The sequence below is a fragment of the Arvicola amphibius genome, chromosome 6, assembly GCF_903992535.2.
Source record: "Arvicola amphibius chromosome 6, mArvAmp1.2, whole genome shotgun sequence".
Taxonomy (NCBI): Eukaryota; Metazoa; Chordata; class Mammalia; order Rodentia; family Cricetidae; genus Arvicola; species Arvicola amphibius.
This window is the reverse complement of record NC_052052.2, coordinates 25448922-25472952: the sequence shown is the minus strand read 5'-3', so window position 1 is coordinate 25472952 and position 24031 is coordinate 25448922. Positions and strand designations below refer to the sequence as shown.

General features: G+C 39.8%; 1 protein-coding gene across 5 annotated transcripts in view; it reads right to left on the bottom strand.

Annotated features, from left to right (window-relative positions):
* Nucleotides 1–3247: 3247 nt before the first annotated feature.
* The window catches only part of Zmym4 (zinc finger MYM-type containing 4), a 111866-nt gene continuing 91082 nt past the window's right edge, over nt 3248–24031 (bottom strand). For all 5 annotated transcript variants that reach the window (XM_038333387.1, XM_038333388.1, XM_038333391.1 and 2 more), the window contains exons 24-30: nt 21392–21563; nt 21142–21237; nt 19581–19732; nt 13793–13904; nt 12162–12410; nt 5156–5285; nt 3248–4120 (exon numbers count right to left, since the gene is read on the bottom strand). In XM_038333387.1, the coding sequence (XP_038189315.1) occupies nt 3913–4120; nt 5156–5285; nt 12162–12410; nt 13793–13904; nt 19581–19732; nt 21142–21237; nt 21392–21563 (1119 nt within the window). In that variant the 3' untranslated portion in view covers nt 3248–3912. The remainder of the gene's footprint in view (nt 4121–5155; nt 5286–12161; nt 12411–13792; nt 13905–19580; nt 19733–21141; nt 21238–21391; nt 21564–24031) is intronic.

Here is a 24031-nt window from a genome sequence, read left to right as displayed (position 1 = left end):
GCCAATGAGACAGCTTAATTGGTAAAGGTACTTGTGGCCCAGTCCACTGACTTGAGTTCTATCTTGAACACACAGCAGAGGAGAGATCTGACTACACCAAGCTATCCTCTGACTCCTAGACATGCATCATGGCACACAGACACAGACAATACACACACACACACACACCCACCCACCCACCCCCCACCCCCCCCACACCTACCTTTGGGGCCAGTGAGATGACTCTGTGGGTAAAGGCACTTTTGCTGAGCACTTGAGCTCTCTACAGAACACACAAAACAGGAGGGAACTGGTTCAAGTTGTCCTCTGACCACCACATGCACTGCTGTTGCAGGTGTCATGCACACACACACACACACACTATATATATATATATATATATATATATATATATGGCTAACAAGACAGCTCAACAGATGTTAGGTGCTTGCCAGCAAGCCTGACACCAGCGTTCAATTCCTAGAACCCACATGATCTGGAAGGAAAGATGTCTTCCACCTTCACACCATACTGTGGCAAGTGTGCACACATGAGATGGCTAAGGTGTTAAAAGCCATTTTACATTTGAAAGTCTACCATGTGCCATGGTCCAACAACTAGAGTTGGTACTGTTTCACTTCACAGAGAAAGTTAAACAGAGGTTTGGTTTTTTTTTGTTTTGTTTTTTTTGTTTTTTTTTTTTTTGTTTTGTTTTGTTTTTCGAGACAGGGTTTCCCTTGTAGTTTCTAGAGCCTGTCCTGGAGCTAGCTCTTGTAGACCAGGCTGGCCTCGAACTCAGAGATCCGTCTGCCTCTGCCTCCCGAGTGCTGGGATTAAAGGCGTGCGCCACCTAGGTTTCTTTATTTACTTTTACAGAAACAACAAGCACAAAGACCCCAAAGCCTGCAACTCTCCCAGTAAGTTACAATACCTCACAATTAAGAATATCTCAGGAATGGCAGGTGATGAAGTACCAGGATGGACAGCGCTAGTATAGAGGTGGGGAGCACTGGCGCCTCATTTACAATTGCCTGAGCTTTCAAATGGCCACTATAAAGGACCTTTGTATTCACATGGAAAAACTGAAACTCATTTGAGAAACCTACTTTATACGTTCCATTTGGGAGAAAGGAATTTTATAAACTTAGGAATGTCATAAGGCATACACAAATGGACTCTGTAGAATTTGGTGGAATACCAAGACACTTCTAGAGACCTAGAAAAAGCACACTTTATTACCACATCCGCAATGAGATTCTCATTGACATATGAGAGTAAGCCAATGTCAGACACTTATCCCCAGCCCCCTTCTCTCTTTTAGTTTCCTGAGATAGAGTTTCTCAGTGTAGCCATCATGGCTGTCCTGGAACTCGTTCTGTAGACTAAGCTGGCTTCTAACTCAGAGATCCACCTGCCTCTGCCTCCCAAAAGCTGAAATTAAAGGTGTGCTCCACCAACGCCTGGTAACTCTTACCATCTCAAACACTCACCGTCTTGAAGAGGTCTGCCCGAAAGGAGGCATACATATCACTTGGTATTTCTAGCTGTTGGGACTTTTCATATAGTTTAAAATGTCCTAAAATGGAAATAAGTCTTGAGAGAAAGAAAGCAAGCCATGGGAAGACTGCAGGGGAACAATGCATTAACTGGGCTGAATAAAAACCAAGGAACTTTTCTGAAAACTGCTTTCCTTTTGTGTGTGTGTGTGTAATTTTACATCTCTTTGATCATACCAATAAGATCAAATATATATTTTTATATAATATATATATATATATATATTTAAAATTCTTTAAAGTCACAAAGAAAACTCACCCATCAAATACAAATATACTATTTTATTCTATGGGAATAGTTCTGTGGTTCCTGCAAAGGGAAAATCCAAAGACAATTAAAGACCAAGGAACAGCAGGACAGGACAAGTTCAGGTTCTGTTTGTTGGTGGTTTTTTCTCACCCTCCTGGGGGTGGGGGAGTGTGATTTCTACATAATTTTAACAAAAAGTAAGTAACAAACAGCTGACATAACAAACAGCTACATTTATGAGGAATGACTGATGATCAACCAGTTTGAAATTAGTTTAGGGGTCTGAAGCCCCTGCACTAACATGCAGCTGAAGCCCTGATACAGTCATTTATCTGGGTAGTGGTTGTTCTCTTAAGATATATTTTTTTCTCTCTGGTATTTCATAACAATTTATCTACTAAGCTAACAATATTTGTTTTGCATACAACTATAGATGGGAAATGTTAGTGTTCACACAAATCATAACTGATACAGCGGACTGGACACCTGGTGTTTCTGGATGGTTTATTGGTGACTTATCAGACAGGTGAACTGCTTTCCCTCCAATCAAACAAGGTCTGGAAGGAAGCAGTTTCCCATCAAAAATGACAAACACAGATGGAATTAGCCATACAGACTGGGGCAGATTTACTTCTTTCACACAGTTCTTAGTAACAAAAAGGAGATTCGTTACAGGCAGAGGACAGAACCACCAAGTACACAATGTCAAAAGGCCCATTTAAAATTCTGTTGAACTTAAATGACTTATTTGTTTAAAACAAAACAAAACAAAACTTGCTACCCCCACCTAATATATGGAACCACACTGAATGAAGTCTTTCACTTCAGAAGAAGCTTAGGACTTCTCAGTTCTGCTGTAAACTCAAATTAACTTCAATTAAAGAAGCTCAGTAATTACATTATTAAAAGCTTGATTCAAAATTTTGTAGGGAAGAAACTGAGAATGGAGTCTGATAATGTCACACACACCTATGCCCTGCAATCCTCACAGAACTAAGACAGCTAGAATCTGAAATAATGCTGCTTATGGGTATGTACTTGTACTCTAACCCCAGCATCCCTAACTTTCAAGTCCTTAGGGCAACAAGGTCAACTTCCAAATGTTTACTACGACCTTCCCTACCTTAATTCAGATAGCTACGTAATACTGTGTCTTTGTGGGATCTCCCACGTTTGTCAGAACTGTGGAGACAGATTATTCCGTTTGAAATGACAAGGGCCTCCAGAAGCTGGTGCAAAGGACAAGAAGAGTCACTTGGAAACAGGAAAGTAAAGCAATGGAAGAAAAGCTGCCATTGGGGGAAAACTGGGAAGGAAAGGAGCCTCCACTTCTGTGCAGCAGAGCTGAGGCTATGAGACAGCAGCAATAACGGTGTGCACGCAGGAGGAGGCTGTTAGTGGGCTTTCTATAAACAGTTCAAGACACCCAGGGTCTAATGGGCTCCACAGATTTTCTGTGTCGACTACTATCCTTTTACTTTCAATCACCCACATCTGAGAAGGAAAGACCAAAATAAAAAGGGGCACACTAACAGCAGTGGAGGGTGTTTCCCCATGTGAGGGGCCTTCAGTCAAAGTACCAAAGGCTTCTATCCTTCACATAAGTGGGTTGGCAGTGTAAATCAATCAAGACCACTGTCTTTTTACAAAAACATGAGTATTTTTATTGGATCTTCAAGGCTGAGTCCCAGTGTCCTTATTTGATGTCAGTCTCAGCTCTGTACTGATTTCCCTCCTGACTCATGGACAACTTGCTCGAACAGCCTACTGCAGCGAGGGTCTCACTCCAAAGCTACCCCTTTCTAACTAAGGTTATACTATAGTAGAATTTTATACAACAGTTTTCCTTAAAAATATTCCATAATTTCTTATTCCCAAACAAAATAAGATTACGCACCACTCAGAAACTGGTTAGTCATTCGAAGATGTCTACGAACTCTCTCCCTGCCAATCATTCACACTCCTCCCTTCGGGTTTCACCTGCAGCCACACTGTGGCTCAGGAGCTGCCTGTTCTTCACGCCTCACAAGAGTCAAGAGGACTTGGGCTATACATTTTCCCGACAGCTGAGTGCATTCACAGCTTGGTGCACACCAAAGAGCATGAAAACAGGAACTTTACTCCATCTTAATCTGATAATTCAACATCAGAATCTTCAGATTTGGCTTTGGCAAGTTCTTCATGGACCTCCCTCACCATGAGAATGCGCGTCAACATGGTGTCCAAGGTTCCAGGGTCTATTGGGAATGTGGAGTACCACATGGGGCTATTAGGAACACAGGAGCGCTCGGGCTGAAGGTAGAACACATCATTCCTCTGCTTCACACTTTCAGAACTATCCACAGGAGGGAACAAACAAAACAAAAGAGAAGGGAAGCTGAGATCAGAACACAGGAAACACACATCATTCTTTCTTATATAATGGTTCTGAACTTCTCCACAGGAGTAGATAGGGACATAGGCATTCTCCTCCCAAGAGTAACCTATAACTAAATCCAAAGTGGTAGACTTTAATAGAGAGAAAGCACAGCTGGATGTGATGGCAGACACCTGTAGTCCCAGTACCTGAAGGTGGACAAATGAGGATTACAAGTTCAAAGTTTAAGGCCAGCTTGAGATACATGAGACCCTGCCTTAAAAAAAAAAAAAAAAAAAAAAAAAAGTGGTGGTATACGCCTTTAATCCCAGCACTCTGGAGGTAGAGGAAGGGGGATCTCTGAGAATTCGAGGCCAGCCTGGTCTAACAGTGAATTCCAGGACAGCAGAACTGTTGCACAGAGAAACCTTGTCTTAAAAAAACAAACAAAACAAAAAAACAAAAATGAAATATAAATCAGGTCCTTCATTTCAAATGCTGGTAGGAAAATGAATCCTGAGGTCACCTAATGCCATTATTTCTTTGATCAAAAAAAGGACTTTTAGTATGAGTCACACATTATAATCAGAGATTCACTGAAAATGTTCAAGCCTGGACTAAGACTGTATGGCGAAGTGGGAGAGCATGCCTAGCATGGTGACAGGCCTGGTAAGACTCCAGCTCTTTAAAATACAAAACTGAATATCTGCCCTTATAGGTTTAACAAAAACCAATCTCAGATCTTGTTTTCTATACAAAAAATAAATCACTATAGAATCTACAACACTGCAAAAGATCAAATGAGACATAAATTTTGCTTTGGAAGACATTTTGGGAGAAAAACTTTGTGAGAAGAGGGCTTGCTTTTTAGCTCCAAATCCAGGCAGATAAAATGATGGAGAAAATAGAAATGAGAGGCAGATCCAGTACCACAGGCCAACTCTGCTTCTGGTTTCCAAGGACTTGAGCTGGGTGGTGAGTGAACTATACTCAGAGCACAGAAAGAGCCCTTACCATTTTGACAGGTAAAATTCATAAAGTCGAACAGGACATCTCAGTGGGTTGTCGGTATTCTCTGCCATCTCCACACCCACTGGAGTCTCGTCATCTTCATTTCGTTTCCTCTTGCCAATTGTTAGTTTATCTTGAGAAAAAAAATCAAATGTTTGTATAAGAGAAGTGCCAACAGACCTAGTGAGCTTTGCTGCATGGCCAGAGACCCTGTCACTCCTGCCCTTTTTCATTTATCCAACAACACTGACTGAGCTCCTAATGTGCTAGGTCTCATTCAAGTGTTCAGTTTACGCCCTAAACACCACACTTGGACTACAACACATATGGTCCCCGTCCCCGTGGCAAAAGGGACAGTGTGGGTGGTGTGCCTTCCTTTGGAGTTTGCTTTGTTAGCAGACTGGATTAGGTACATGGTTCAGGTATTATTAGGAAGAGTTGCCCTCTTTCTATTTGGACTTGTTTCTCCTCTGGAACACTAGCACTGACCCAGTTGTTGCTCAAGTTCCTTCTCATTGTGTGGTCTAAGAAACAACATCTTAGGAAAAGAAAGTCTCAGCAGAGTTGGTCATCTGATACGACTGGCCTCTATAGGGGCTGGGCTCTCAGACAATACAGGGTGCAGGCATAGGAGGGAAGCTGCTGCTTCTTATCTGTCCACTCAGTCTAAACAGAGTTCTACTAGGTAGACTCAAGAGCCAGAGTGGCTCATATGTCATTTATACATATGTGGAGGTAGGGAGACAACTATAGAGAACTGATTCTCTTCCACCTTCCATGAGCAGGGGGATCATATTAGGTAATCGGGGTTAAGCAACAACCACCTTCCCTTACTGAGACATCTTGCTGAACCTCCATTTTCTTTTTTTGAGGCAGGTTTCTCACTGACTTGCAGCTCAGTCATACGCTACATTGGCTGGCCTGGGAGCTTCGGAGATGCACCTGTCTCTGCCCCCACAGTACTGGGTGACAAATGCGCATGACCACTTCTGACGTTACAGGTGCTGGAGAGTCTTCACTCAGGCTCTCATGCACATTAGGACTTCAGACGCTGAGCCATATCCCCAACCTATTTTTCTTTTTCTTTGTGGGCTGGTTCTCAAGACAGGGTTTCTCTGTGACGCCCTGGCTGTCCGGAGAACTCACTCTGTAGACCATGGCGGCCTTGAACTCAGAGATCCACCTGGTCTGCCTCTGACTGCTGGGATTCAAGGTATTCACCTCTACGCCCAGCCTCCAAGCCATTTTTTTAAGATTTGTTTTTATTTTATATGTGTGGGTATTTTGCTTGCATGTGTATCTGTGTACGACCTTCATGCAGTGCGCACAGAGGCCAGAAGGCAACAGCTCTCCTGGAAGCAGAGTTACAAACATCTGTAAGTTCCATGTAGATGTTGGGAATAGAGGTCCTCTGGAAGAGCATCCTTTTGCAGAATATCCTTTACAGTTTGTGAAGATGTGTCACTGTGATTGGTTTAATATAGAGCTGCAGGGCTATTAGATAGGCAGGACTTCTAGGGACAGAGAGGACTCACAGAGTAAGAAAGGCAAAGTTGTCAACCAGACACAAATGAAGCAGGATGGGCAGTTATAGAGAAAAGGTAACTGAGCCACCTAAAAGAACGCAGATTAGAAAGTAATTAGAAGAATTAGGAACAAGCCTAAGCTAAGGCCAAGCTTTCATACTTAATAATACGTCTCCGTGTCATCTTTAGTAAGTTGCAGCACAAAGGAAACATCTGACTACACATGGCATCCAACATGGGTACTCAAACATCCAAACACAAAGAACCTGAGAAAGCTAAGAAAAGTTCTGGACAAGGAGTTGATGTGGCTTTCAAGCCCTTGCAGTCCCTCAGGCAGTCAAGTGTTTGGCATACCAAGTCACCACCATAGAAGAAGGAAAGAGAAAAAAAAAAAAAAAAGAAAGAAAAAAAAAAACCAAGTCACCACCATGTGGTAAGCTGAGTCTTGTGGCAGCTAACATGGCAATTTAAGGTTTGTCTCAAGCAGAAAAAAAGAATTCTGCAGGTATTCAGTAAAGACAGATCCAGAAGGGAAAAAACACTAAATAGGTTATAGTGTTTTTAAAATGTGCATAGGTTTAAAAAAGAAAAGAAAATGGGTACAGTCATAGAAAAATAATTTATAAATAGTAAGATAGTCTTTAAAGAGAGAATAAGATAATATAAAAAGGACAAGCCACATAAAGATGTAGAGTATGGGTCCTAAATGGTATCTTACGGATTCTGAATTTTTGATTGCTGGTGAGTAAACAACAGCTGCTAAGGAACATGGGATTCTAACAGAGACTGCTAGACTAAACCAGCCTACAAAGTTTAAAAGTACCTTAATTTTTTGTTTTGCTTTGTTATTTTGTTTTTTGAGACAAGTTTCTCTATGTAGTCCTGGATATCCTAGAACTATCTCTGGAGAATAGGCTGGCTTCTAACTAATAGATCCACTTGCCTTTGACTTTCAAGTGCTGGGATTAAAGGCATAAATCACTGCAGCCCAGTTACGATACCTTAACTTTAAAATCGAAGTCAGGCAGGGCGGTGGTAGCACACGTCTTTAATCCCACCACTCGGGAGGCAGAGGCAGGTGGATCTTTGTGAGTTCGAGGCCAGCCTGGTCTACAAGAGCTAGTTCCAGGACAGGCTCCAAAGCTACAGAGAAACCTTATCTCAAAAAAACCAAACCTTTCCCCCTCCCAAAAAAAAGTCAGAAAATGTATTACTTTGGGGAAGAGGTTATTCTTTTGTTTCCACAGAAAACAAAAAGCTGTGGATTCCTTCAAGGTCGAGATCAGACTTCATCAGGGAAGACCCCTGAAAATTCAGGCTACAAATATAAAGAAATGAACCTTAAAAACTACAAGACAGGAGATGCGTATTTTACCTGCTTAGACATAAAACAAATTAAAAAAATCATCTTTAGCTGGCTTGTGTACAACACACAGTTCACACTTGTGTTACTGCAGATATGCATGTTACCTTTGAAAGTTTGTTTTCAGAACAAGAGGACCAGACACCAATGAAAACAGGTAGCTCAGGTGATCCAACGTCTCAGATGCCTCTGCTACAGTTTCCTCAGAGTTCTGCATTCAGAACAGCTCCCTCTGAGAGCTGAGGTGGTCCAGCCTCAGACTATTCTAGTCAGGACTACAGAAAGCCTTGCGTCTTTCAATTGCACAGAGACAGGACAACAAATATTATGGCTAGTTTTCCCAGGACTTGACAATTATCTCAATTTTCTCAAGTTTCCTAAAGATATCACTGCCACAGACAGCAGGAAGAATGTAAAAACCACAAAGAAAGGAAGGAAGGAAGAGCAGCAAGAAACGGTTACAAAAAAAGCAAAAAACAAACAAAACCAATCAGTGACAACAAAAACCATGACAGCAACAATCCCAAGAGGTGGGATGAGTGGTTTTGGGTCGCTCATTGGGTTATGGATGTTTGTCATCATTTAGTTGGGGTTGGTTATGGTCAGAAAGCTATACAAAAATTAAAGGATCTCTTTCTAAAAGGAAAAAGGGGATATAGTCCAGAAATGATGAGATAAAAGGGTAGATAATTGACTCTACTTTTGAACAATCACTAATCTCAAATATTTTACACTGCTATGGAATTTTGTATATTAATATAAATTTAAGGTTATTTTTGTTGCAACATACTATACACTATTCTACTCTTGTTTAAGGTATTATATCTGTGTAGGTTATTTAGCAATGTAATGTAAATTTCTAGTTCTTGAAAGTTATTACTACAAACTATTTAGAATAATAAAAAATGCAGGTTAGTAGTTAGTATTTATAACAATTAAACTTGTAGTCATATCAAGTATGTTTGCAAAGACCTACAGAATATGGCATTTAAACGGTTTTAATAACCTCAAGCTTTACATGAAAGGGAGATATGTCTGCTTCTAGCAGCAACAATTTACTTTTAAAAAAAGATGATGGGCACTGAAGAACTTCCATATGGCGTTTACTTTCTTTACTGCAAAAGCAAGTCATCTGGATAAGAAACTGCCCTTGCCTCAACTGCTGACAGTATACTGTCCAAATTAGAAAAGCAGAATACAAAATAAGGCAACTGCCAAACTTTGCCAAGACAAAGTAGGCCAGTCCTTCAAAATTCCTGCTTCACAGAAAAGTCTGTCAGATATTTTAAGCCTATAGGCCAAACATGAATGCTCCATTACATAGTAACTTTGGGGTGACAGTTCAGGCAGCCAAATGTCTGATGTTTCTATGGTTTTATAAGTTTCTTGCACTACTCAGGTAATATTATATCCTTCTGGCATCTTTGATGGAGTTGAACACAAGATAGGTAAAGTTATAGTTTTCCTTAGTTATGATAAAAGGTAAATTAGGTACAAAACTTTGGACTCACCAAATCAGGATTAGTAACAGAGTACTTTCTCTGAATACACATACCAAATACAAATGAAATAGATATTGTAAATGTAATTCTTACCTGATAATTCTTCCTACTGTTTATAGTTTTATTATATTAGAGTTAAAACTTTTCCTTTTTATTTAGACAAAAAGGGGGAAATGTTGAAGAATATTCCTGTGCACTATGTGAAGATGTGTCACTGTGATTGGCCAATAGCTAGGCAGGAAGTGGTTAGGTGAACTTCTGGGGATAGAGAGGACTCAGAGAGTAAGAAAGGCAGAGTCGCTATCCAGACTTAGAGGAAACAAGATGGGCAATATAGAGCAAAGGTAACTGAGCCACATGAAGGAACACAGATTAAAAAATAAGGGTTTATTTGTTGTAAGAGTTAGTTAGGGACAAGCCTAAGCTACGGTCTCTGTGTCACTACTTGTGAGCTGGCGGCTCAAAGGAAAGTCTGACTATAGCATCCAATGCTCTACCACTAGGTCATCATCTGTCAAGGCCTTCCCCAGTCCATTTTTACAGTCATTTTTTTTTTTTCGAGACAGGGTTTCCCTGTAGTTTCTAGAGCCTGTCCTGGAACTAGCTCTTGTAGACCAGGCTGGCCTCGAACTCAGAGATCCGCCTGCCTCTGCCTCCTGAGTGCTGGGATTAAAGGCGTACGCCACCGCTGCCCGGCTTTTACAGTCATTCTTGACAAATAGTTTAGGGTTCTTTTTCTCCAGCTACCTCCACTATTACTTTAAAACAAATTCACTCCAGTTTCCACTAAAAAATGCCTTGCAAGTAACTTAAAAGCCAAGTTGAAAATAATATCAATATTTTTTTTTGGTTTTTTGAGACAGGGTTTCTCTGTAGCTTTTGGAGCCTGTCCTGGAACTAGCTCTTCTAGACCAGGCTGACCTCGAACTCACAAAGATCCACCCACCTCTGCCTTCCGAGTTATAGGATTAAAGGCATGTGCCACCATCACCTGGCTAATATGAACGTTGTTAAGCACCCAATCAAAAGTGGCAATATTAACTGACTGCCTCTCATTCATCCAGCTAATAACTCCTACAAATACAAAGCAGACCTTAAGGAGAAAAAGGTCTACAATCCCATCCCCAAGGAAGCTGAGAAAATTGTATTGCTTCAGGTCAGAGGCCACCTTGGGATCTACAATTGAGTTCTAGGCCAGCCTGGGATACAAAGTGAGATGCTGTCTCAAAAAAGCAAAAAAAGCAAAACAAACAAACAAACAAACAAACAAAAAAAAAAAAACAGAACTACAAAGTGGATCACATAAGCATCAAGCTAAAGCCAAGAGACAGACTCCAGGTGAAAAGGCAAGATGATCTTAATATTTTTTTAAAATTAAAGGACAACTGAAAACAAGCTAATAAAACAGGGTACATGGAACAACTATTCGTAGATTTTTCACATTTCAAGTATGTATTTTATTCTTAAAAGTAGTAACACAACTTGAAGAACTTGATATTGAAAAAAGTAAGGGATTTGTTTGTGTATATATGTGATGCACGAGCATGATGGCTTATAGCTGTAAGGCCAGCACTCAGATGGCTGACTAAAGAGGATTTTGAGGTCAAGGATAACCTGAGCTATTACAAAGTAAGATAAGCCTCAAAAAGACTAAAACCAAACACAGAAAGTTTGATTTCTAGTTCTAGAATAACAGCATTATTTTTCAGACATTCAAGATAAAGAGTCACTTTGTCTGTTTTTGAAACACATGATCATAATCTACTTACTGAAAATGTCACTGCTTACCTAAGCCTACCATAGGTAAAAGCAGTCTACTTTAGGCCTGCTGCTAAGTTCCTTTAGAATTTTAGAACTGATTAAAAGATGCTAATTAAGACAGGATGTTCCAGTCAAAAACAAAATCCCAACAAATTAAATGCTAACCAAGTTTCCTTTGATTGGTGACTGCTGACTGGCGTACCTGATGGAGGAGGGTCTTCTGTTTTGTGTTGATTTCATTGGTTAAATAAAGAAACTGCCTTGTCCCTTTGATAGGACAGAAAATTAGGTAGGTGGAGTAAACAGAACAGGATGCTGGGAAGAAGGCAGTGAGGCAGCCACCTCAGGCAGACGCCATAGCTCTCCTCTCCAAGATGGACACAGGTTAAGATCTTTCCTGGTAAGCCACCACCTCGTGGTGCTACACAGATTACTAAATGTGGATTAAAGCAAGATGTGAGAATTAGCCAATAAGAGGCTGAAACTAATGGGTCAGGCAGTATTTAAAAGAATACAGTTTCCATGTAATTATTTTGGGTAAAGCTAGCTGGGTGGTGGGAAGCGGCCCGCTGCCTCATCTACAACACGTACCTGTAAATCAGTGACCTCTTCTAAGTATTATATGTTGGTTACTTGGGATTTATCTAATTAAAGCAGGGGGCTTTACTCGGTTACATCAAATTTCTAACGTAAAGACAATAAAAACACAAGGAGGCAGAGTCCTCTCATTTTGAAAGCTTATAACCTACTTGAAAACAGAGAAAAATATTGAAATGTTATAAGCAAGTTTTGGCCCTCCATGACTAGAATGAACTATCTTAGCATTTCAAACAGAACTCTCATCTCCAGCAACACACCTGGCTCTGACTCTTGCTTCTGTAAAGGTGGGAAGAATCTCAGGTATGTCATCTTGGTGCTGTACTTCAGAGTCCTGGTCCGTCTCATCACATGGGCAAAAGAAAGCTTCAAGTGCTCAGTAACATTCTTTAGTTGGAAATATTTGGTATTGAAAAAAAGGAGGGTGTTTAACAGGACAATTGGCGAGTAAGCGCCCAGCTGTTTGCATTCCCACAAATGCTCTTCTTCAATGCGAGAGAACATGTAACCTAGACAGGATGGGAAGAACAAAAGTATGTGATCTCTCAAATTCCACAGAAAGAGCATTGTTCTCTCCCACCACTCCTTTATACAGGCAAGAGAAGCGGCACCAGGAAGAACAAGGCAGAGGACTCCAGCTAGACAGATTCAAGCACTGCCCTGTAAGCAGTGGTTACCATTCCTCAGAAGGCCACCTGCTTGGAACAACTTTCTGTTGCAGAAAGAGCCAGAGACAGTTTTATTTATAGACATATTCCAATTTCATTCAATTTCCCTATCACAAAATATTTTCTTTAAAGTTTATAATCATTTAAAACCCCCAAAACACCTTTAGCTCAGACAACAGAACCAGGACACAGGCCAGATCTGCTCTATGAAGTTAACCAGCTCTTGCCCAGACCATCAAGCTTACAATTTGCCAGTTCCATGTGTTTAGTTACTAGGGAGGAACAAGTGGCTCCCTCCTCCCATCCTCCCTCTCTCTCTCTTGGTTTTTCCAGACAAGAGTTTTTCTGTAGCTTTGGAGTCTGTCCTGGAACTTGCTCTTTCTCTTGTAGACCAGGCTGACCTAGAACTCACAGAGATCCACCAGCCTCTGCCTCCTGAGTGCTGGGATTAAAGGCGTGCGCCACCACCACCTGGCTTCCCTCTCATTCTTAACTTACATTAACAGCTATGTTTCTTGGGACCAACTGGAATCTGTATGTATGAGAAGCAAGGTCTTAAGAAACTGTACTAATTCTTGTACCTGTCTCTCCATGTCCCTTAAATTCAGCTCTAACACAGTGCTTTTTCCTGAACTCTCTTTACTGCTGCTTTCATATTCTATTCTTGGGGAGATCATCCCTGAATGTGACTTTACTACTTCCAAATCTATGCTGTAAGTCTCCTCTCTATTAAGTTCATCATGTAGCTCAGAATGATTCAGAGGTGCTCCAGAGCTCAACAGAAAGCACACATTGGTTGTTACACTAACTCATCCAGTCAGAGCCTGGGAGCCTGAGTGAACCACAGGCTTCTCTATGACACCAGGTTAAAGAATTCATGGATAAGAACAAGCAAAGACGTTCAGCACGCGCTGACAAAAATCATCTGTGCATGGATAAATCAATAGCAACTAGCTTATTGACTCTACCAGACAAAACCATTCTATAAACATAAATATAACAATGTAAATTTTTTCAGGTGTTAGTATCTCTATGTATACTGTTTATTACTTTTTAGTAACTGTTCACAGTGTATTTTACTAAAATGCTCCACAACAGATTAATCTAAAACAATCTCAACAACTGTATTACATCAGGACAGATTATATTGCAATATATGAAAATATTTTAAAAAGCAATTTATAAAAGTATACCATAAAAATAATTAAAAACAATTCCCTTACCATTAGGAAGTATTGTAGGCTCCCATATTTTCAAGAGTTTCGTAAGTTCAATCATAAATCTGGAATAGGGCTCCGTAAAAATGTTATCTATTCTACCATTTTCAAACAGGTACTAAAAGATAAAAGAATTAACACATACTGGTATAAAGAAAGCTCAAGATTAGAAAACATCATAAGAAATGGTTTCCCTTAATGTCTGCCTTTGTAATGGTCTATCCCACACAGCTTCTAAGCATTTTACTACAGGTTAAAACACCAGGATTCAAGTCCAAGGCTCTGTCATGGAAACTGGTCATTGTCCTTAGCACTGAATTTGCAAAGGAAAGTTCCTTATAAAAAGTGTGGGTGGTACAGAATAAATACTAAAAACAAGATCTTGGAGCAGCAGGTAAGAGCACGTACTGCTCTTGCAGTGGACCCAGATTCTGTTCCCAGAACCCACTCAGCAGTTCATAATCATCAACTGTAACTACAGTTACAAGGGATCCAATGTCTTCTTCTGACCTCTGAGGGGTCATGTACAAACACAGAGACATACCCAGGTACACACACACACGTATATAAAACCAATACACATAAATAAGTAAACTTCCCAAATAAGAACCCTTCACTCTTGATGAAACTGACCAACTCTCCTCTCCTGACATGCACTATGCTTGGAAATGTCCTCACAGAGCTCTGTCTGCCATTCTACTTAAACAAACTTTCTCTTGAAACAATACAAACTCAAATTTAAGACCTTACTGAGGTGGGGGAAGGGGCTGGTGTACACTGGAGAGCTGCTCTTCCAGAGAACCTGAGTTCAACTTTTAGCACCCACATGGTGACTCACAACTGTCTGTGATTCCAGTTCCAGGGAATCAGACACCTTCTTTTGTCTTCCCTGGGTACCACACATAGACATGGTGCATAGACATTTATGTAGACAAAATACACACACATTTAAAAAAAAACTTATAGGGGTGTGCTAGAGAAATGGTTGGCTTCTCTTGCAGAGAACCTAGTACCCACATAGTGGCTAACAGCTATAACTCCAGTTCCAGGTGATCCTAAACTCCTATCTGTCCCCATGGACATACTTCATGCACATGGGATACAGTCATACATGTAAGCAAAAAAACAAATAAAAAACCCTCATATACATAAAATACAAATGAATAAATCTTTAACAAAAAAAAAAAAAAACCACAAAACAACACCAAAAACTACTTGGGAACTTTCAACCACAGTTCTCAACATTCTGACCCACACTTCTGACAGATTTTTTTAGGGGGTGGGGAGTGGACTGATGGGGGACAGGGTCTCTCAAATAGCTTTGGCTACCTATAATTCACGTGAAAACTCACAGAGCTCTATCTGCCTCCCAAAGCTGGGATTTAAGGTGTGTGCCAGCAACCTGAAAGGGTCAACTATTAAGAATATCACAAAATAAAAAAATAAAGAAATGCTTGGATAACACACAGTCAAAACAATACTCTGGCTAGGAGGTGCATGCTCTTAATCCTAGCAACTGGGAGGCAGAGGCAGGCAGATCTCTGTGGGTTTGAGGCCAGCCTAGTTTAAAGAGCGAGTTCCAGAACAGCCAGTGCTGTTACACAGAGAAATCCAGTCATGAAAAACCAAAAACCAAAACAAACCAAAAGAAATCTGTACTCAGGGTGCAGCTAAAATATAAACCAATTAAGACAGAAAATATAATAAAGGATTATAGAACAATACAAGGTATATTTAGTTTTAATTTTTATAAGGATTTATTTTATTTTTATATATGTGTTTGTGTGCATATGTGCACATGTGACTGCAAGTGTCCTCCACACAAGCCAAAAGGAGATATTGCTTTCCCTAGAGATGGAATCGTAGGTGGTTGCGAACTAAGTGCTGTGAACAGAAGCCACACCCTCTGAAACAGCACAAAGACTTACTGAGTCATCTCTATAGCCTGAGCATTCAGTATTTTTAAGGTATTTCTCACATCTATTACAACTTCTTATATCACTGATAATTTTATAAACTACAGAAAATTATTTCCATTTATATTTATCCAAGTCAATAACAAATATCCATCACTCCAATACGAATTTGAGTATGAGACAACTTATGACCTTACTTGCCCGATAGTTTTGTTATTAGATATTCAATTTTTTTCTTATTTCCCTTACAATGTTAGGGACTGAATCCATGCCTTGTACATGCAAGATGCAAGAAAAGCACACTGACTATTGACCTCAATCCCTAGTCCCTCTTTTTTTTCAACAAAGTCATTTCCCCAAGTTTAAAATATAGAAGAAAGGGCTGGAGAGATGGCTCAGAGGTTAAGAGCATTGCCTGCTCTTCCAAAGGTCTTGAGTTCAATTCCCAGCAACCACATGGTGGCTCACAACCATCTGTAATGGGGTCTGGTGCCCTCTTCTGGCCTGCAGGCATACACACAGACAGAATATTGTTTACATAATAAATAAATAAATAAAATATAGAAGAAAGGACTACTTAAATTTAGCTAACAAAGCCAACTATTAGTAAGATGTAGAATATGTTAATCTTACCAAATACATACTTTTAAATACATTAAAACATGTAAAATGCATGGCTTTACAGATGTCTTCACTCTGGGCAGGAAGAACAGAATGATAGTGTCTGCCACTCCTATTGAACACTGTTCTGAAAGCCCTAACCAGAACTATGCCAGAGAAAAGTATAAATCATTCACACAGGAAATTAAGTTAAACGTTATTCTACTTGCAGATGACAGGACACAGACACGTACTTACAACATACCAGTAGTTAGAGCTAACATGTAAGCTCAGCAAGTAATGAAATATAAACACAGCCTCTTTTCTCAAACAATCCAAATAGGAAATTAAAAACAAAGCCAGACAGTGGTGACGCACGACTTTAATTCCAGCATTCGGAAAGCAGAGGCAGGCTGATCTTTGTGAGTTTGAGGCCAGCCTGGTCTACAAGAGCTAGTTCCAGGACAGGCTCCAAAGTTACAGAGAAACCCTGTCTTGAACAAACAAACAACAAAAACCATAAAGAGGGACTGGAGAGATGGCTTAGCAGTTAGACCACTAACTGTTCTTTCAAGGGTCCTGAGTTCAATTCCCAGCAACCACATGGTGGCTCACAGACATCGATGCCCTCTTATGGTATGCTGTCATGTACGCAAATAGAGCAGCACTCATATACATAAAATAAATAAATCTTAAAATAATGTCATAAAGAATAAAATACTTGGCCTAGAGAACGGCTCAGCAGTTAAAGAGCATATGCTGTTCTTGAAAAGGACAGTTTGGTTTGGTATCCAGCTCTGTTCCCTCCACTGGGGGCGGAGACCAAGAGGGAGGGGGATGTGTGTTTACAACCCTCTATAACTAAAGCTCCAGTACTCTCCAAAGCTATCTTCTAGCCTCCATGGGCATTAACCTCAGAGGCACAGCCATCCTTATATAAATATATGCACATACAACTAAAAATGAAAACTTAAGAAAAAAAAACAAGAAAACAAAACTAGGGAAGACTTAAATCAAACTACAAGCTGTAACTGAGGTAAAAATTACAGAAGACCTAGGTAGATGGAAAGATATTAGAAGACTTAGATTTGGTCAGATAACAATATTCTCCAAATAATTTGTGCATGAAACATAACCTTTCTACCAAGGCATTACATGATACTCCATTAATATACAATTTTTGTTTTAATGCATGAAATTTAGTGGACTGCGATGACTGTTTATAAAGCACATGCTATGCAAGTAGCACCTGAGTTTGTTCCTAGAGTCCTTAGCAGGCTTAAGCTATATATGTAAACCAGGCTGGTCACCAACTCACATGATCCTTTCTGCTTTTTAAAAAAAAAAAAAAACAAAATGCTGGGCAGTGGCACTTTAATCCGAGCAGTTGTGAGGTAGAGGAAGGCAGATCTCCGTGAATTTGAGAACAGGCTCAAATTCAGGAACAAGTTGCAAAATACATGTTTTATAGACCCATTTTGCTAAATAAAAACTGAGGAAAACAGGGATGAGAAGATGGTGCAAGAACACATGCTGTGTGAGCATAAGGACCCCAGTTTAAATACCTAGCACCCAAGTATAAGTTTTACATGGCCAGGTGCGCCTGAAACCCTGGAACTGGAGTGTGGAGTCAGGTAGACCCCTGGAATTTGACAAGTCAGACTAACTGAAAGAGCAAGCTTCAGGTTCAGTGAGATACCCTGCCTCGAGGGAATGAAGCAAAGTGATACAGATACCTGACATCCAGGGCATGCATGTGCACCCACATACACATGTACACACACATACCTGTCTCCCTTTCTCTCTCAGAGAGGCACAGACACACACAGCAAAGCAAAGCAAAAATATTAACAAAGAGCTGGAGATACTGGCTTAGCAATTAAGAGTACATGATATTCTTGCAACAAACATGGATTCTGTTCCTAGTATCTAAATAGGAGCTCACAACTGTCTATAACTTCAGTTCCAGGGGATTTACCCCCCTTCTAATGTCTGAGTGTACAAGGCATGCACATGGAGACAGACATGTGGGTACTAGTAATCACATGCAGTTCCTCTGGAGGAGGAGCCAGTATGTTAACAGCTGAGTCATTTCTCCAGACCACAAGTTACTTTCCTTTGCTTATTTGAGACAGATTTCTCTATGTAGTTCTGGTTCTGAAGCTAGTTCTATACCTGGAACTCAGGGATCTTGCATCTGTCTCCTGAGTGCTGGGATGACAAGTGTGTCCTAGTCAACCTAGTACTTACTTTTGAAAGTAAAGAACAAAACAAAAAACCCTACCTTGTTTAAGGTCAGATTAATACCACCCAGAGACAATAACCATTGCACACGTTTTTTATTTCACCTTCTTATGAATTCATATCACTATGCCATTACAGAGTAATACCTAATTTATAATATAGTTATGTATCACTAAGCATTACTTTTGGAGATAGCAGTCTCACTATGTAGCCTAGGCTGTCCTTGAACTTGCAGTTATCTTGCTTCATTCTAAGCAGCTGAGAGAGCTGGCAATACTACCAAAACCACATTCTAATTTATAAATAAAACAATTGGTTAGATACTATGCTCTATTTACTAACTCTCACATTTGGTGAGCATGAACTATACCCAGTAACTTTACAAACTTGTCAGAACTTCAACTTTGATGAGTGATTTTTGATTTATGACTATGTAATTGCCCCCAAATTTGTAATCCTCTTGCTTCAGCAACCCCAGTTCTAAGATTATAGAGGCATGAACCAAATGAGTCCTAACCAGACACAAATGTTGAAGAGATGTTAAATAAAAACTAGGGAGGAAAAAAAAAGGGTGAAAACATTCTTAAATACTGTACTCAAATTGCTGTAGAAAGTGTGCATTGCCTCCAGCTGGTAAATTCTCATCATGTAGCACTCTTATGAACAACTGATCTTTTAAAATGTACGTACTTGTGCATCTATTAATTTACTTTGTACTTTGAAAGTGCAAATAAAACATTTACACATACAGATGCAGTCACCTTAGTTGCTTCTAGGTAGGCTGATATTTATGCCCTTTTTATCCATTTAACTACAGAATACATGATCCCTTCCCAATGTCTACTATTCTCCCAACAGTCTCACTTCAGTTTACAAAGACTGTATGTAAAGACTTTTAAATTGGGATAGCAGTTCACTAAGGAAAATGTTTAATACAAATAAATGACAGAATACACTTATTTTCAACAATTCACAAGTTATCTCAGATGACGAAAACCACAATCAAATGTAAAAAAAGTTATTGAAACTGATACCTGCTGAATTCCAAGGCACAAGTATAAGATACTGTCTGGGTCATATTTTTCGCCATTTGGTCTCCGCACCTCTTGGATAAACTGGCATAATCCCAAACTCAACTCTGCAAACGTGCAGGACAGAATATCTTCCTTCAGCTTCATAGAGCGGACTGTGAAACGGGAGAAGACATCTGAAACATGAGCTTGCAGAAATGCAGTACCACTACTGTTCAATGAATCAACCAGTACCACTGTGCCCCAAACACTATGTATGGATCACAAAGCATGGTAAACCAACATGACGTTACAGTACTCGAGATACTGCGGCAGGAGGACTAGCCTAAGCCACACATAAAAATCCTATCTCAAATCCATCAACCAAATAACAGATCCTGACTCAAGTATTTTTTTTCAAGAAGAGAAATACAATTTACTGCACACGGTGCAACAGGTACTATGACAGAAGGTTCGTTTAACTGGGACTCTATGAAAGTAAACAAGGAATCCAGGCATAATGATGTATGCTTTTAATTTCAGCAGGTAGGAGGCAGAACCAGGCAGCTCTCCTTTGAGTTCAAGGCCACATTGGTCTATATGACAAATGCCAGAACAGCTAAGGCTACATAAAACTTTTTTTTTTAAAGTTGGGGTTTCAGTAATTTGCCACGACTGATATTGAACTGGTAAGCTCAAACATTCCTCCTGACTTTGCCTCCAGATAGCTGAAGATACAGGAACTGTATCTGGCACTGCAGCTGGATCTCTTGCTTCCTTCAATAAAGACTAGTAAACAGCAGGGGAAATGTTGCAGGCACAACCTCCAAACTAGAGGGTATTTATAGAACCCTAAGAGCATAAAGGTAATACTTGATTTGTAGGGACTATGAGTCATCACAACACAGCAGCAACTGACTGTTCTGATAAGAACTTGTGTACTCCAAGACCAACAAACAGACTACTAGCAACAAAAGCCAGAACCTGATATAGTGATCCACTTGTAAGAGAAACGGTATAGTGGAAAATCTCAAACCAAAACCTTTAAATAAATTAGCAATAAATCAAAGCTTACGCAAATGTTATTAAATGGGGCCAAGTACCATCCCAAGTAGGTAGCAGGGCTTGACAGTGTTGGTCATATTGTTCTGGCTTTAGAATCAGGAAAGATACAGGAATGAAGGGGCTGTGAAAATTCCCTCTGTTGTTAAAGATAGCTGCTGAAGCTAGGCACGTGGCAGGGGGAGTCTCTTCCTCCATCCTTCACAGTGCTAAGACTAGCACATCTATACATCTGGTCAATTAACAAACTTATTAGGGTCCAGAGAGATGCTCAATGGTTAAGAGCACTGGCTCCTCTTCCAGAGGATGCAGGTTCAGTTCTCCGCAACCACGGGTGGTTCGTAACTAACTGCCTGTAAACTCTAGTTCTAGGGGATCTGATGGCCCCTCTGGCTTCTGCATGCACCAGGCGTGCAAGTTTTCCACAGATACACATATAGGCAAAATATTCATGCACATAAAATATTCTTTAAACATCAATATTAAAAATAATTGATAGGAAAAGAGACAGAAGAATATTTACCTTTACAACCTTGCTCTGAGGATTCTTGAGAGAGTACCTGGTCTTGAACACTTCCTAAGGCATCAGAACATGGACTAGGAGAGGCATGTTCACCTCCTGATGGGATAAATGAGACAGGTAAATAACAATAATGAAATGGGATGAGAAAAGCCAAGTTTTAAGTCTTATGAGTTAATCCTTCTTCGAATATATTTACGACTTTGTTTCTATTTCTTGTATCTGCCTGACACAGAGTGTACTGAGGACTTACCTCCACATTTCAGATCTCCTTGTTCTTCCTTGGCATTTTTCCATTGGACCCAATTCTTCCAGGCATTCACCCCATACATATACTTCAGTGTCATTCCAGACACTGAACAACCTTGCAAGGCTCCTTGAATAAGACTCCTGGGCTCCACAGGCACTACAGACTTCTTCCTTCCCTGTGAGAATTCCAAAAATTCAGAAACTATAAAATTCACCTTTGGAACTTTAAGAATCTGAGTTCTCGGACTTGCAAAGCGAATAATCCTATTAATAAGGAAATTATTTTTATATCCTAAAGATTCAGAATTCAGAGCTGAAAGGGTTTTAAAAATAATCTTCTACTTTCAGACAAGATGATGCACACCTATTACAGCACTTAGGAAGTGGAGGCAAGAGGATCAGGAAAAGTACAAGGTCATTCTGGGCTCCATGGAAAGTTCAAGGTCAGCCTGGACTACAAGAGACCCTGTCTCAAAACACCAAGAACTCATCAAATCCAATTCATATAAAAAAGAAATTATTATAGTAATTATCACCATTTAGGTAACTGGGATATAGCTATTACCACATGATACAGTACAAGCTCACTTCATTAGGTCATATTCCAAACTATAAAATAGGTTTCAATAAATTCTTTACACAAGATTTAGACTTAGCCAATAATGGAAAAACATCAAGAAAACTCTCAAATCATAAATGAATAGTACACTTATAAATATTGTGTAGATCAAGGAAGAAATTGTAGCTATAATTAGAAAATCCTGTTAACTTAAATGAAAACCATAAAACTTAAAAAAAAAAATCCTGTGATGGATTTTTGTACTTGTGTGATAGGAGTGAGATATTCAAAATACCTATAAGCTCCTGCAAAACTTAAACAGCTCTGGCATTAACTTATGCAGAACATGTGCCTAGCAATCATGAAGCTCAGAGTACTAGTACCAGTAATGTCAAAAGAAAAGAAAGCAAACTCAAAAAAAGAAAAAGACTCATAAAATCCACAATTAAAACTTTCTGTCTAAAAAAAAACTAAAAAAGAAAACCAGATTAAAGCAGGCAAACCATGACAGCACACGTCTGAAATCTCAGCACCTGGGAAGCAGAGGCAGGAGCATTATTGCAAGTTTGAGACAAGCTTGGTCTACTTAGCAAATAGAAACCAGCCATGGCTACACAGTATGACCGTCTCAAATCGACAAAAGAGAAGGATCAAGATGAAGAGAAAATGGGCTGATGTACCCGCAGCGCCCACACTGATGTCTTTGACAGTCTACGACGGAGGTGAGAGTGCTCCTGTAAGCAGCCTTAACAAGACTCAGTGGGTGACTTAGAGAAAGACACAGAAGTAGAAGGGAAGTTAGCTAGGAAGACAATGATTGAGACTAGGTAATACGTGTGTGTCACACGCGAGTATTTCTGTGTGAGAATATTTGTGTGTGCTGTGGAAAAATCCTCTGGTACACTGTATAGATTTGTCACTCAAATTGGTTTAATAAAACATGGATTGGACAGTAGCTGGGCAAGAAGTATAGGCGGCAACCAAACTAAGGATTATGGGATGGAGAAGGGCAGAGAAGGAAATCACTAAAAAACAGGGGTGCAAGATGAGAACGCAGTACTTTTTTTTATTTTTTAATTTGTTTTTTGATTTTTCGAGACAGGGTTTCTCTGTAGCTTTGGAGCCTCTCCTGGAACTAGCTCTTGTAGCCCAGGATGGCCTCGAACTAACAGAGATCCACCTGCCTCTGCCTCCCGAATGCTGAGATTAAAGACGTGCTCCACCAATGCCTGGCTTGAGATCGCAGTACTTATAAGTGTAAGATTTAGCTAGTAATAAGCCTGAGCTATCGGCCGAGCATTTATAATTAATATAAGTCTGTGTGTGGTAATTTGGAAGCAGCTGCCAGAACAGGGAGCGAGAGTGGACAGGACAAAAAACTTCTGTTTACATGTGGGCATGTGTCATCTAAATACACTATGTGCTTGTATGAAAATACAATGAAGGGTCTTGAGAGATGGCTCAGAGGTTAGGAGCACTGACTGCTCTTCCAAAGGTCCTGAGTTCAATTCCCAGCAACCACATGGTGGCTCACAACCATCTGTAATGGGGTCTGGTGCCCTCTTCTGGCCTGTGGCATACACACAGACAGAACACTGTACACAAAAAAAATAAATAAACAAATAAATAAACAAACAAATAAATAAATAAATAAATAAATAAGAAAAATACAATGAAACCCATTGTTATGTTTAATATGTGCTAATGAAAACATTAAACAAAGGAAATAAAAACCATGGGGAAAGATTTTTTTTTAAAAAACTGATGAAATGAAAGCTCATCTTTTGAAAAATATTATTAACATTGGTAATTCTCCAGCTACGATGATTTAGGATAAAAAAATAAAAATATAAAATAACAAGAACACTAACACTGTAGAGACAAACGATAAAGAATATTACTTATAACATTATTGTTTTTTGTTTTTTCGAGACAGGGTGATAATCCCAGTAGCCACAATGACACACACCTTTAATCCCAGAAGCCACACTAGTTACCACAGAAATTGGACGGTGCATGCCTTTAACCACGGTGGTGTATGCCATTAATCCCAGCCCTGGAGAGGAATATAAAACGGGAGGAAAC